Genomic DNA, 15894 nt, shown 5'->3' with positions numbered 1-15894 from the left:
TTCTGCATAATACTGCACCAGCTAACATAAACATCAGTTTCTTTGACTTTGTCTGGATCTATATCCATTCAGTTTGTAGACAGTAGGTATGTCTATCATGTTGACCAGAAATTCTGGTATGTATTATCAGTAAATTAAAAACTGGAAAAATATTGAAAACACTTTTCAAGGAATGTTTTTCGTTAATCAGAAATTTTAAAATTTGTGTCCATTGGAGAAAAATATTAGAACCCTTCGTGAACTGAATAATATCCTTGAGACCTGGAGACCTTCAGAACTACCTGAAGGCAAATTGAAAATTGAAGTGGTGAGCCTATTTTAATGAATAATTTATAAATCTGTAGATTTCCTTATATTGATCATAACATAGACAGGTGACAGGACCACTTAGTGAATTATCTGTTTTAGATTCGGTAAGATTGTCTGTTCTAGTGAAAATTAAATGAGACATTATATTTGTGCTTTTGTTTTATCATGTTTCTGATAGCTCATGAACATTTCACAGAAGTAAGCAACATGGTCATTCTGAAGATTACAAATACATTTATAGTTTATAGAAAATATTTGAAGGACCTTTTAAAAGTCCAAATCATGAAGGGTGGAATTATTATTTTAAATATAATTATTAGACAGTAATTAAAGTTCTTCCTTTTTACATGTTTTGCTAATTCCTTTTTTGTGGCTTTATTTCTCTTGTACCTGCCAGCTGAAATCTCTGTCTTCCCTCTTCTAATTTTTACTCATCCTTAAAGCCTAGGCTCTGTTGTCTCCTTCGTGAAGCCTTCCATAACCATTTTAGTTCCATTAATTATACTCTAAAGAATGAAAACAGATGCCAGAGGAAACACTATTTACTTTGGTTTACATTCTATAATGGCCTATTTCTGTCATAAAATCTCTGTCCTCAGAACACCGAGGATAAAGCAGAGCTTTTAGCAAAATTGACACACCAAAAGAGAGGCTAATTGAAGTAAATGAACTTCATTCATGCCAACTGGTAGGCCCCCAAATTTTATATAATAGGTGTTTTGATCTGATCACCTGTGAATTTCTCTTGGCCTTTGATATTGGGCACCTACTGAGGAGAACAAGAATGTGACAGTGGTACATGTGCTTGGTGTTCTAAACTGTAATGAAGCAGTGTTGCTTAAGTAGGATTTACATTTCTAGGACTCCTCATGCAACAAATACTGTAGTAACCTGGGCAAAATGAAATTCTCACAACCAATATCATCAAGTAACCACAGACCAGTAAACTTGTTTCCTGAGCAGCTAAGTAGCAACTGTACTAGGTTAGACTCTTAGCCGGGAAGCCAACCCACTTGTGCACTAGAGTGTAGAAGTTGGGAGGCAGAGGGATCAGAGGAAGAAAAGCCGGGAAAATCTGCCTGAAAAAAAGTGGAATGGCAAACCAGGCAATCTTATTCTATTGCTTCATAAGCACACTGTGCTTTTATGTCATTTAAGAAACATTAAGTAAGTATATACTGTGTACATAATACTGTTTTTAGGTGACAATTTAGAACAAAAGGGATTTGGCAGAAGTTGTAATGTTGATAGTAACTATCGGTAATAGACTGATTTGTTCATCTCAAAATTATCCCTTGTAGAAATTGTCCAAGTATTAAAATAAGAAATGGTATTTCTGAACTGAAGCAAGGTGGATGATCCAAATGGAAAGATGTATTTCCTTCTGCTATCCATTAATTGACCTTTTTCAGTTGGCCATAAATACCTTGAGCAGAGTTATGTATTAGTGGGAGGGGAAAAATAGGAAAATAGTTATTTTTAACTAATCAAATAGAATTATTCAAATCTTGAAAAGTAGTTTAATGCCTAGGAGTATTTTTGAATGGAAGGGGAAAGAAGTCTTCACTTTCATAAAGTTCTTTTCTGGACCCAAGTTACTTTTAAAACTAATAAAGCAGGGTTGGCACACTTTTCTTTAAAGGGCCAGGTATCTTAGGTTTGCAGGCTTTAAGGTCTCTGTGGACTATTCAGGCAGCCCATCTTCTTAGTAGTTCAAATATGCCTTCTGATGTGTTGTACTGTTACCATTTTCTTTTTTTAAATGTGGATTGAACCTGATGGGATCAAAGCCACTTTGGAAATAGCTAGACCATCGTGTCAACAGGATGGTATCAGGTGTAAACTGTAGTCACACTGTCTGCATTCAGATCCTGTCCTTCCTGCTTTCTGAGCTATGTGATCTTGAAAAAGATCAAACTCTTTGAGTTACTGATTTCCTCTTTTGTAGAAGGGGGAACCCTACTGGATAGGATTGTTTTGAGAGTTTTGTAGCCCTTTAGCACAAAATCTGCACATAATAAAAATTAAGGTGATGTTGATGACCATGAGCATTATTACCTTACAATTTGAATTATTCCATCAGTTAATTGCCTATTAACATTATTTGATTAATTTCCTCCCCGTAATTTCCGTGGAGTCTGAGGACTGTGAAAACTGGGAAAATAGATCATCGGGCTGATGTGTAGCTTATTTACAGAATACACATTTGTTCAGAAACCCAATTTGGATTTTATACTGGAAACTTTGTGTGCATTATTAGGTAAAAGTAGGTCATAATTTGATTCATTCAAGGAGCAAACATGTGCTCAGTCCTAATTTAGGTATCAGCTGTAACACATACCTAAAAGTGTCAGACGTTATTCTAGGTGCTAGATAAATATACGAACGGGATAAGGATCCAGCTCTGCTATAAATGTTTAAAATACTGTTAAAAATATAGTGTCTTAAATATGTTCACATATAAATGACAAATAATTTTAAAGTGTCCTAAAATCTTTCCTATCAAACTCATTAACTTTTAGATTTTCACAGCGTATTCAGTTGATATTTTGGTTTTTGGAGTTATCACTGATTTTCTTGACCTGATGTTATAATTTTTTAAAAGTCTGACAATACTGTATGTGAAATACGAGACTGTAAGAGCTGCAGTGTCAAATTGGCAATAACTCTTGAGAGAGTGTATCATCTGTAGTTGTTTATTTTTACTGCTTATCATTATTTACAATTACTATGTTTTATATTTAATGTATGTGATTTTAACATAATTACATGCTGTTTCTTGAGAGAAAACTATCTGAGCTTGGGAAGATATTTATTATATTTTGTCTGTTTAAGGAATGTGTCTTGCACAGCAGTTACACACATTTCTTTCCCTTCCTAATTCCACATGGCCTTAGCTCAGAAGCTGTATAGCCTGTAGCCCATCACTCAGTATTTAGGGTGAGATTTGATGTCCAAAATTGGATAGAGGTAACCTCCTTTAGTCATGTAATATAGTGTGAATAGTTTTCTCTGTGTCTAATTCTTGTTTTCTTCCTACTTTTTTTTAGGAGGTAACAGTTAATTTCAGCTATCTTCACATAACAGTGCTTCAGTAACAGACTTGGAAGGAAAGTGAAGTGTTACTAGAAAGAGGGTGTTTTCTTACAATGTAATAGATATTAAGTATTAGCCATGTAATTTGTATGTAGATAGAAGCAATGGATTAGGGAAGGATGTTTAAGCTGTGAGTAAAAAAGAATCTTGTACCTGATAGACCAGCAAGCATAGTTAAGAAATGTGGAATATTTGCTCACTACTTTGACATCTTATAGAGTACTGGTGGTATGTTAATTAAAGCCCAGGTACACTACTATATAAGCCAGCACAGGAAACCTTTAAAAGGGTATTACTTTGAGACATCTAAACACTCGGATGATTAGAAGTGGTTATAGTAAATGACTAAAAATAAGTTGGATTATTATTCTTTCTGCTTCATGAAAAGCAATGATACAGAAAATGAAAAAATGACAGATAATTAGGTAAATGATGAGGGTAGTGAGTTGGCATTGTCTTTCTTTGATATATCAATGACCATAAAGTATTAACTTAAAAGATATCTTTAAAGGTAGCCACAGGTTTTTATAAATATATTTTCTGCTATTGAATTTGGAAACAGATGTTGACAGTTCAGTTGTGTTACTTGCCATTTTGATGTTCTCTCACTTGTCATACAGAAATATCAACTAGTCTCATCCTTTGATTTATAGTAAGTCATCCAGTTTCATTATTGTTGGCATGGCCTAATGTATTAAAACTAAGAGTCAAACAAAAATTCCCCAAATTATATGCTAATACTTTCCCTTAATTTAAAATGCTTTACTATAATAGTAGCTATCCTATTTGTATTTGCTTCTTTTCTGGAAAACTTTTATTTATAGAAGTCTTTGGCTTAATAAAGTAAGTTATTAAGCCCCTGGATGAGTCTACTAATTAAAATTTGAATGTAATGTTAACCAGTATTTCAAGAAACTTCCTAGTTGTATTATATAAAATGTAATATTTTGGGCAATTATTTTAAAAAGCTCTGAAGCTATTTGAAACTCCCAATGTAGGTTATTTTAATGAGTATTAGTTTTCCTAGCTCTTTCTATTTTTATAACTTGGTAAAAATTGAGTTCATTGTTCTCCCAGAACACTCTTCCTGTGCAGATTAAATAGTGACTTCATTCACTGAGGTGTCTAATTGAGAAAATATTAGGCTTGTGACATTTTCAATTCTTTGTTGTCTTTTTCTCTGTTGTCATTTCTTGAGGGCTATTATCTAATAGGCCAGCAATTAAAAATACTATACAGAAAATGACATGTATTGGGTATTCTGCCACATGTAAATACATTGTGATAAAAATTACATTAGTTAGCATGTCATGATTTTTAAGTGGAATGAATTATAAACATATAAATGTTGATTGTGTTGTACACAGGTCCAAACTAGGTTTTGTTTCATTTTAAATTTTCATAATAACTGTATTATTTCCAAATCCTAACTATGTTCTTTTATAGTGCTTTTGCTCTAGTAATTGATATATTCTTATATTCTTAGAGGCTATTTTTACTGAATGTCAAAACAGCTCATAAAAAGTGAAAATTCAGTCAGACTACTTATTTTATGTTGTATAAAGTTAAAACAGTGCCTCAAACATTATTTCTTAATTTGCAAAAAAAAAAAAAAAAAGCTAAATTTTAGTCAGATAAGCTTGTATGTATAGGCATGTAGAATATATGAATTAATGTAAAACCTTGATTAACTTGATGCTTGGAAACTCAAATTAATAGTTTTGAGGGGCTATGGTCTTTAATTGAAGACATCAGATATCAAAGAACAAATACATAATAATAATTTAATAATTAAACTATGATGTATTCTCCATTCAGTTTCATGAGAATTATGGTTGACAATTAAAAGATTTTTTCCCCCTTAATGTTTCAAGTCAGGAGCATACACTAGTTCATATTGGCAATTCAGAACTAAGGGTTGAGGTAATCAGTTGTTAACTGCAATGCCACTTTCCTTGAGCATTCCAGTTAGTCTAGGTTTTACTGTATATTAATATTATACATCTGGCTCACTTTGTTCAGCCGACAGCCACATTGCATTTTCTTTTCACTTTTTAAACTCTGCTGTTTTATATTTCTGAGACATCTAATTTTACTGAGGGGAAAAATGGAAACGTGGTACAGAGCCCTATTATATGGTGGCTTTCTAAAGGTACACAAATGCGTTTCCATTTTTGTTGTAAGCTATCCCTTCTTCCCTAACTTACATCTGTTCCTTGCTTGTGCCCTTTGGTTTAACATTGTTCTCCTCCCCAATTTTCCTCTTCTCCTCATTGTAAACTCATGGCAGGGTCTGCTTGGTGAGCTCATTCTCTTACAACAGCAAATTCAAGAGCATGAAGAGGAAGCGCGCAGAGCCGCTGGCCAATATAACACAAGCTATGCCCAACAGAAGCGCAAGGTGATGGATGGTTTAAGGGGGCTACTGATGTGTTCACACTAATCAGCCATTTCAGCCAAGATCATGTCATCTTAATACCTTCATGGACTCCAATTATGAGTAATTATTTTTGACACAATAAAAATTTGAAAGATATATAATACAAATATGTAACTTTCCTAGAGTGGATAAGCAAATCCAAAATGTTAAACATAGGATTTATTTTCTGAAATGAGATGATCTGTGAGGGAGCATGGATTTGTATTTAGAAAAGAATTATGAATTGTGATTTACTTGGTCCAGTTATTGAGTCATCCTAGGTTTGTAGCTCACTTATCTGTGGTTCTCCCAAGTTTTCATTTCTAAAATGTAAGGGATTACTGTGGATGACCACAATTTAAATTATTTAAATAATGAAAATTATAGTTTTAGTAAAATGAAGCAGCAGAAAATACTGTTATTTCTTACAGAAGAAAACTGTTTTGATGTAAATTTTGGGCAAAATTATTCTTATATACCTTGATCAACTCATTAAGTTTTTCCACAGTTGTGAAGTCAGCACAAATAAATTTTCACCTTGGATGACTGAAGGATTGAACATTGGAAAGTTGATATAATTGAGGTTGCTAAAAAACAGATTCTAATAAAAGTCAGCATAAATCTATATAAATGTTTGGTTATTGGTACAGTCAAGAAGTCCTTAAAAGTATGCTTTCAGCTGTTACATGATCTTATGGTGTAGATCTCAAGGTTAATGTTCTGAAGGGGCTTGAGTCAAAATGCAATGAATGTAATGATTTTAAAGTTATATTCTGAGATCTTAACATCAGCTTAATTATGTTGCATATATTAGATCAGGAAAGTTTTAAAGTCGTATATAGATTTTGTTCAGGAAAAGAAATTCAGCCATTTAATTAGGTTCCTGTAGGTTCTGATATTGAAGTTACCCAATACTATAGATAATGATTGAATGCAATAAATTTGCTTACTAACCTTATCGCATTTGGTGATGGTAATATTTGAGAGTATGCCTCATAGTTTCATTTATCTTTCCAGTGTCACTTCCTGGCTTTTCTCAATTCCAGGGCTGTGGAATCAACTCCTGTATATTTAGCTTTCAGTGAGCGAACAACATAGGTGGAAACAGAAAATAAGTTATTTTCCTGTTTGGTTAAGTTAAAGTAGATGTGTTAAACCAAGGAAGGGCTTATTTTAAATGGTGCTTTAGCATTCTCTGTTCTGTATTTTGTTGAAGTGCCATTTAAATATTCTAACAAATTGGATGCTTAAAGCCAACCATCTGTTCCTTAGCTTTGTTACAGAAAGAAGGCAAAGGAACTACTATATTCTGGTATGTTAGTTAGAAATATGGATAGCTCTAGCTGCAAGTTGTTCTTGTTTTTTCATAATGGTGAAAGAATTTGAAATGAGTCCCATAGATCTGCCTTCCATTTTAAGATTTTAAGATACAGTTTAAGATTATCAATATACTTTTGAACCTGATGTTTTAAGGGATATTAGTAGTGAATAATGTTCGTTTTCTACATTGCCCAAGTTTGATGTTCATTTGAGGCCTACTTTCTAGCCTGCTTTCAGGTTTAGTGATACCATTTCATTTCTGGTATTTTCAGATTATTCATTTAACCATTTTATTCCTCATTTCCCCCTTTTGTAAAATAGCAACTGATAGGACTGTACCTCCGTCTGTTTTGTTTATTAAGGCATACTTAGGAGAGCACCAAGCAGTCTGGCCCACTTTGGAGTTGTGTGAAAGTAAATGGAACTTTAAAAACAATTCCTGCTCTTCTATGATGGTGTCATACCCCTTACTGCATCTTCCCCCAATTCCCCCTGTAGTTGGTACACAGGTGACTTTTCAGCCCTTCACTGTCCTCATTGATCCCAATCCTAATTCATGAGATTTATAGCATTCCTCTGGGTGTGTGAGGTTTTCTTGAGGTACAAAGCCACAGCTTTTTGTTGATTTTTAATCATCCTTCCTTTCCTTCTTGAAATGTAAGTAGGCCTTCATTTTTTATAGTAGCAGCTAACTGTCCCTGTAGCTCATGCAGGGGCGTACACGTACATGGAAATGTTTGCGAGTCCCTTATATGTGTATTTTGCTATTTCAGAATGGCCGCAATGGCTTAGTAGGAAGAAATACTTAAAATTTAAAAATCAGGCTTGGTTTTGTGAGGAGCTAGTAAAGGTTTTTCTCTTTCAGCTTTAGCTTGTTTCTGCGGAGGATTCCGCTCTTTCTCCATCAGTTTCACAGCCCTGGAATTGTAGAAAAGCTCTGGTTTCAAGACCATTGATACCCATTTCTGTCAGGGTGAGTTTTAAATTTCATAATGCAAACAGTATGTTAAACAACAGGGCAAGAACTGAACTCCTGTCGTAAGTAGCTGAATTTTACCAGCAAAGTGCATCAACATTAAATGTACCGACTGCCAGTTAAGATATTGAATAAGTGATACGTGAAAAATAGCATGTGCTGTACCCTTAAGAAAATATGTAAAAGTATCTTCTCGGTATCTTTAATATTTATCTTATAAACCTAAAGGTTTTCATCTTGTTTCCTAGAAAATGTGAGGTCTAATTCTTGACTCCACCACCACCTGTCTTTTAATACGATGTTAATTTTGATGTTCCATTAAACCAAGCAGATAGGAAGCATATTGATAAAACTGTGCATGAGTCATGCCTAACACTTGTGCCAGAAAGGGCAAGTGATAAATCTAAATACTCCTAAAAATCTGAATTTATAAAAATCTTAACAGTCATCATTACTAAATTATAATATTAGCATAAAGATTGTTATTTGTAATATTCTAATAACCTTATATCCTTTTAACCTTTTATATACCCTTTTTATTTTACCAAATTACCGAGTTAGCCTTTTATAGTCCTTGGCTTACAGTAAGCATTCTAACTTTTTGTGTAATTGTATTAGTTTCTTAACTCTTGCCCCAGATGTAGACTAACACTGGATTTTCTATTGTAATTAAGGACATATTGCATGAAGTCATGAAATATTCACATTCAAAACTAAAACAGTTTATGCTAATACTGTTTATATAATTTCATACTAATTTAGCTAGTGTCAGATGAGCATTTAATGGAACAGAATTAATTCAAGTACCTTTTCAAATGAATTGGGAATTTAATATGCATAACATTTTTATGAGTGCATTATTACATTATGATGGCATGCCACATGAAAACAATATGGAAGAATTTATTTCTTCATTGGTCTTCAAGATTTTGTTCTTTGGGTTGTTGGTTCCTCCCCAACTTGCTTGTTTCCTCACATTTTAGGCGACTATTAATAATTCTTGTCCATTTTATACAAACACAATCAAATGAGAAAAGTTCTCTTCATAAGTGTCTGCTTGCTATATAAGAATGAGAAAACAACAATACAAAATTTGTTTTATATTCTCTTTTCTTCTAATTACTGAATCATATTTGGAGATTTTTAGGCATAGACTTTTAAGGAAAAAATAATATACTTACCATTTGTAGCAAGCATTGTCATTTTTATTTACAAGAAATTTCAGGATTATTTTGAAAAAGTATTTGGAAATAGGAATTAAAACTGCAAAATAAATTTGTATTGTATGGATTAAGAGTTACTAATATCTACCTCAAGAAACAAATCATTTAAAATTTTTTCGTATATATTTGCTACCATGATACCTTGATTGCTTGACTAGCCATTGAATGAAAGTGAACAAGGACTTACATGAATTTTACCTTGAGTTTTGTCTCCTATGAAATACATTCATGTTTACAAGTTTTGATTATTAGAAATTAGATCATTCTTTTGAAAGACTGAGTATGACAACTTCACCTCACCAAGGAGTCAAAGCACAGTTACATGGATTTGCCATAATTGACATCATTTTAGTTAAAATTGATCATTGCGTTTCATATTTAGAATTGTACTGTGACTATAGTCTGATAATGCAATAAAGTTCTATGTTGTTTTGGGGCATCTTATCTTAGAGTTATCAGCATTAATAACAATTGGAAGTAGTTTCCACAATAGCTGTAGATTTTATCCTACTTTTGTTTTTTATATTTCAATCAATTTTAGTTGCTTTACTCAACTTTATTGCTACTGATCCATTCACTGTATTAGGGGTTAATAGATCTTGTACTGGAACTGAATTTAAAAACCAGCATCAGGCTCCACGTAAAGCTCTGAAAATGCAGGGTCTTTGCATTTATTAAATACTTCCCTACTTACAGGATAGAAAGGCGTAATATATGCTTAAAATATCACTATGAGCAATGAATTTCGTCAGTAGCTATAAATGATAGCCTAGCCTGTATAAGTTCCCTGAACACATTCTGTAGGTATCTGTGCCCTTTTTCTCCAAGCATCAAATGCCTGTCCTTGAGAACAAAACAGCCTACGAAAATGGTAGTGACCATGTGTTGGTCTCTTCATTTTATAACAACTCATTCATCAGAAATCACTAGAATAGCATCCTGAAAGTGATTGCTTTTTAAGGCTTTTACTTATGAATACAGTTATGAAATTTTGATGAGAAATTGTAGTGAATATAGTTTTTTTTTTTACTTTATTCATTAATCACTTGATTTTAAATGTGCTTTGATCAAATATGCAGATAAAGTCAGTATTTATTTTCAAAAATACTTTTCAAAAAATTTAACTTAGTGCCCATTTTACATAAATCCATTTCTCTGGAGATAAAATTAATTTATTTTAAATGTTTAGGTTACAGACAAAGAGAAAATTGACCAGCTTCAAGAAGAACTTCTGCATACTCAGGTAATTCTGATGAGTAGAAAGAAGCAGGGACTTTATGTTATAGTCTTAAGTTTGGTGGTGTGGAAATTTTTTTAAGAAAGCAAAATTTGGAGTGGTTTGATGATACACCCTTATTAATAAATGTAAAAAAAAGTGCAAAAGCAAATTGATAAGGAAATTGGTAAGTGTGGTTAACTCCTTCTATGTGTAAAGACCTGTTTTTTAGGGAATCTTGTGCTTCTAAAAGAAACACTGCTATGAAAAACAAAAATGAGGGAAAATGACTCATCCTTATGTAAACCATTTACATTGACAGGCTAATTAATGTAAGTAGTAAGAAACCACAGTTTAAGAAACCACAGTTCTAGTCAGCCCTCAGTATCTTTTTCCTTTACTTCTCTAAATCCCCAAAATAGTCAGATAATGACTTCTCTAAATGTATTTCTGGCACTAATTTGAAAATCTATTCTCCGATAGTTGGTTATAAAGCTACTATTATTTTAAAGACATGTTCTATTCAGTGTGATGAGTAGGTATATTCTAGTGCAAAATTGCCCTATCACCCACTTCATCATTAGTTATAGTATTATGATTATTACTATTTTATAATGTAATATAAACACAACTGTAGTATATAACATATAGTATAATTGTTATTTTACATAGATAACAATGATATACAATAATTAAGGAGGTTTTGTTTTAAGTTAAAACTTGTTTTAAAGAGCTTTCTTTTTAGGGGAAAAAAAATACAAGGGGCAACCTAGATAAAATTAAACAATTAGTATATTTTTGGTCACAGATTTTCTTAATATCTGTGGTTGATTTCCTTGATATCTATGCATTGATCTTTATGCCAGACTATACCATATAATCACTTGTGCTCTGGCCATCACCCTATGTATTTTCAAATACTTCCCAGCCAGGCAATTCCAGTCTTCAATTCAGCTAGAGTTTAAGAATCATTGGTCTCAAAATGTGGTCTCTGGAGCAGTAGCAACCAGTATCCTTTGGGAACTTGTTAGAAATACAGATTATTGACCCCTTCCTAGACCCCCTGAATCAGCATTCTAGAAGTAGAACCCAGTAATTTTTCTTTTCAGAAGCCCTCAAGTGATTCTGATGCATCCTTAAGTTTGAGAACTGTTGGTCTAGATCTTTGGAAGACCACTCAGTAGCATGTCTCTGCAGGATGGCTATAGATTGGCACCTGTACCAAAGAATGGTTCCATCCCCAGAAAATGTAGACCCCAAAATTAATTCCATATTTATAAAGAAATGAGCCAGTGGAAATCCTACCACACTTGTATGTCATTGATATCAACTCTTGACTTGAGCGATTTGTAGTGTCAGCCACAGGGTATTGACAAAAACACTGTATGAAAAATTCCTGATGTAATAAGCCATGGGGTTATCTGTATTACTGAAATGCAATAGAAACATAATGCAAGCCGCGTGTGTAGTTGTAAATTTTTACGTTACAAAAAGGTAAGAAGGAATAGGTAACATATTTTTAATGATGTATTTTATTTAACCCAGTAGATCCCAAATTAATATCCTTTAAACATGTAATTAGTATAAAAATATTAATGAGGTGTTTTATTTATATACTGAATTGTAAAAATCTGGTGTGTATTTTACCCTGAATGCTACATCTCAGTTCAGACTAGCCACATTTCAAAGTGCTCAGCAGCTATAGTGGCTAGTGGCTAACATATTAGACAACAAAGATTTAATTCTGTCATAATTTTGTTGTATATATTATTACTACATATAAATGAATAAGTGTGTTTAAAATAAAAAGTTTATAGTAGAATCTAGCCTCTAGTTCTACTTGTTTCATAGTACAGAGTCCTACTGCAGAATATGCTTTTTTAAAATTTGACTCAAGTTTAACATTCTCTGAGGACAGGGCCCTGATTTCCTGTCATTTATTTACTTCATTCTGAGGAGATTACACCAATCTAAAAATTTTCCTAAGGATTCTTTTCCATTTTATTTTTTTTTAATTTTTTTTTAATGTTTTATTTATTTTTGAGACAGGGAGAGACAGAGCATGAACAGGGGAGGGTCAGAGAGAGAGAGAGACACAGAATCTGAAGCAGACTCCAAGCTCCGAGCTGTCAGCACAGAGCCTGATGTGGGGCTCGAACCCACAGACCGCGAGATCGTGACCTGAGCCAAAGTCGGCCACTTAACTGACTGAGCCATCCAGGCGCCCCTTCTTTTCCATTTTAAAAGGCATGATATTATAAGTTGGATGTAAACATTCTGCTGGTTGGAGAAAGAAGTAATTCTTAATAGTTTTCTGAACGTTGTTAATGTTTAGGCAAGAAGTAATATTATACCAACTGAGGTGACCAAGTAGGAAAGTATCACATGTATTTGAGAAGAACAGCGTGTAGCTAAGCATCTGCTTTGACAAAACAGTCTGTCTTGTTTTGTCAAATGTATTTGTCAATGTATTAGTCTTCTTTAAATCTGCTTTTATATCAGTATTTTAAAAATTGGTGTATAATTTCCAGCCACGGAAACGTAACCAAAATTTGGACAGTTTAAGCTCTTGACTCTGACCTATATTCAGAACTCTGTGACCTTGGATAGGCTACCAAGTGTCCCTAACCTCTGGCCCCTAACTTTTGTCTCCTGTAAAGACTTAAGGACACTAATGCTGTTAAAACATTCAGTATCAGGCCTGTCACATAATACATGCTCAGGTACTGTTAGTTATTGTTATTTTGTATCATTTTATTTATTTATTTAAAAAAATTTTTTTTAATGTTTATTTATTTTTGAGACAGAGAGAGAGCACGAACGGGGAGGGTCAGAGAAAGAGGGAGACACAGAATCCGAAACAGGCTCCAGGCTCTGAGCTGTCAGCACAGAGCCCGACGCGGGGCTTGAACCCACAGACCGCGAGATCATGACCTGAGCCGAAGTCAGACGCTCAACCGACTGAGCCACCCAGGCGCCCCTATTTTGTATCATTTTAATTACAGCGTAAAATAACATGGAGAATGGGAAGAATCTGAATTTTTGTCAAATGTCCCCATAATGAAAATTTAAATTTTTGATGTGATAGGAAATATTACTTCAATAGAATGTACTTAAGAACTTCTTTAAATTCTTACATTTTAGTATTTTTAAATAACTTAATTTCTTCAGTGTAAATAGCAAAGAATTTTTCAAATAAAATGCCAAATTATAATAGAAAACTATAATGAATTCTACTGTTTGTGTGAGATAATATAATTTATTTTGTTTCCAACATTTTCAAAGAGGCTTTATAAATGACAAACTCATTTTAAATAGGAGATATGACTTCAGGAATTTGGAAGATTTTAATTTAGACTTAATTATGTTATTAACCCATCTTTTTCTTACGTAATTATGGTATTATTTTGTTGCAGTTAAAGTACCAGAGGATCTTGGAACGATTAGAAAAAGAGAACAAAGAATTAAGAAAATTAGTATTACAGAAAGATGACAAAGGCATCCATCACAGAAAGCTTAAGGTATTTTAAGTTTATCTGAATTTTGTTAGTTCCAGAAGTTTGCCATTTCACACTGTGCATTCAGTCAGTACGTTTTTAAAGCTGTAATATGTTCTATCCTTTTCTTTCTAACTTGATATCCTTGGGAGATTGGGAAGTCTTTCCTATCTTAAGACATTTCACAAATTATAGTCTCCAGACATTTGTTTCATACTAGGCCTATAAAATCTTCATACTTTTAACAATCATTTCTTGTGAATCAATTTATTTTTCTGAAATAGCCAGTTTATCTTTAGGCTTATTTAATTTCTACGGCATAAAATCAGAATTGTGAGTTGATGGACATTTAGATACGGCTTAGCTCCATTGCCACACTTGTATTTCCAGTGAATGATTAGTTCACTTTCCTCACTTTTATAAGAATTCACGTTTTTTTCCTGGAAGGTTTCTTAGGTATTTTAGAGAATGTTGGAAAAAAGTATATACTGGGATTGTGACCATCAGCACACTGGTAATTACCATTATTGGTAAGTTAAATCTTATTATTGCCCACTAAACCAGGCTGTATGTGCTGAATTAAAATTGAAGTAATATTTTTAACTTCTATCTCATGTAAGTAAACAGTATTTGTGTATAGCAAACCTACAATAAATCATGACATGTATTCTGAAGCCAAGGTCCAAAGCTAAGTAGTACTAGTTTAACCAACATGTTTTAGTAGTTCTGACTTTAAATCACGACTGCATAAAACAGATAAATAGCATGGCTTTATTCACAAGTCACATGTGGCAGTTGAGGGAAGTCATGTCCAAGTGTTAATAGAGTTCACCTCAGAAACAGTATTTTCTCTCATAAAATGAAATGGTAGTGAAAATTTCAAGAACTTTTTATTTTGGGGTGGAGGGCATAGCAGTTGTTTTCCATTTAATTACTTTGAGGTGTTATGAGATGCAAGAAAACATAGGCCCCTCGTTTTGTTCCTACCTTGCATTGAAACTTGTCTTTAATTATTATGTGCTTGACAGTAACCCTTTTTTTCCCACCTGTTTTACTTACTTGTTGAGTCACTCATCAGATACTTTCTTCAAGCTTATTGTTTGCTGGGTCCCATGTTCTGTCCTGGTTCTACACAGAGAAACCAGGCAGGATGTCTGTCCCTGATGCTCTCACTCCTCCATCTGCCCAGTTGTCACAGTACACGTACTCATTCTTACTGATTTAACGGTCTTCTTGGTGACTTTTTTTCTCTATTTTTATCCTTTCTTCGGTCTCTGTTTCTCACCCTCTCTGTGTGTCTCCCTCTGATCCACATACCAAACGATAGAGGATGATTCCCTTGCAGTTGGTCACTTGACTCCTTGTTTGGCCTTATGGTGTTAATGGCCTTCCTTTGTTGGGCATTTATTTTAGCTCTTCAATGTTAAACCATAACGTCCCTCTTTTAACATTTCATTAGAAGCTTAGGAAATCCTCAGTTAATGTACTTTATTAAATCAGTATATCTCTGAATAAAATAAGATGGATAAGAGGGAAATGGAATTTCATGCCACACTGTTTTACTATGAATGTGCATTTATATAATTGGAAAAAAACAATACAGTCATTATGGAAACACATTTTGGATTAATCAGCTTTTTTTCTCTTGACACATCTGATTTTTTTTTTAATGTGTTCACTGTTTCATACTAATTTTTAAAATTTTGTAGAAATCCTTGATTGACATGTATTCTGAAGTTCTTGATGTTCTATCTGATTATGACGCCAGTTACAATACACAAGATCATCTGCCAAGGGTAAGTGAAAAATTAATACATAGTGAACTTGCTCATTAGCAA

At 33.3% G+C, this 15894-nt stretch overlaps 1 protein-coding gene across 5 annotated transcripts in view; it reads left to right on the top strand.

Moving 5' to 3' along the window:
• Positions 1–15894, top strand: part of OPA1 (OPA1 mitochondrial dynamin like GTPase) — an 85142-nt gene that overhangs the window by 12432 nt on the left and 56816 nt on the right. For 3 of the 5 annotated variants that reach the window (XR_006299388.1, XM_043594568.1, XM_043594567.1), the window contains 4 exons: positions 5696–5806; positions 10533–10586; positions 13976–14080; positions 15766–15852. Coding sequence is in view for 4 of the 5 variants with exons in the window: in XM_043594568.1 (XP_043450503.1) it covers positions 5696–5806; positions 10533–10586; positions 13976–14080; positions 15766–15852 (357 nt within the window). In the remaining variant the exon portion in view is untranslated. The remainder of the gene's footprint in view (positions 1–5695; positions 5807–10532; positions 10587–13975; positions 14081–15765; positions 15853–15894) is intronic. The other 2 variants (XM_043594571.1, XM_043594569.1) reach the window with 1 other exon arrangement.

This window comes from Prionailurus bengalensis, chromosome C2 (genome assembly GCF_016509475.1).
Source record: "Prionailurus bengalensis isolate Pbe53 chromosome C2, Fcat_Pben_1.1_paternal_pri, whole genome shotgun sequence".
Taxonomy (NCBI): Eukaryota; Metazoa; Chordata; class Mammalia; order Carnivora; family Felidae; genus Prionailurus; species Prionailurus bengalensis.
The sequence above is the reverse complement of the archived record's forward strand: the minus strand, read 5'-3'. Positions and strand labels throughout refer to the sequence as shown.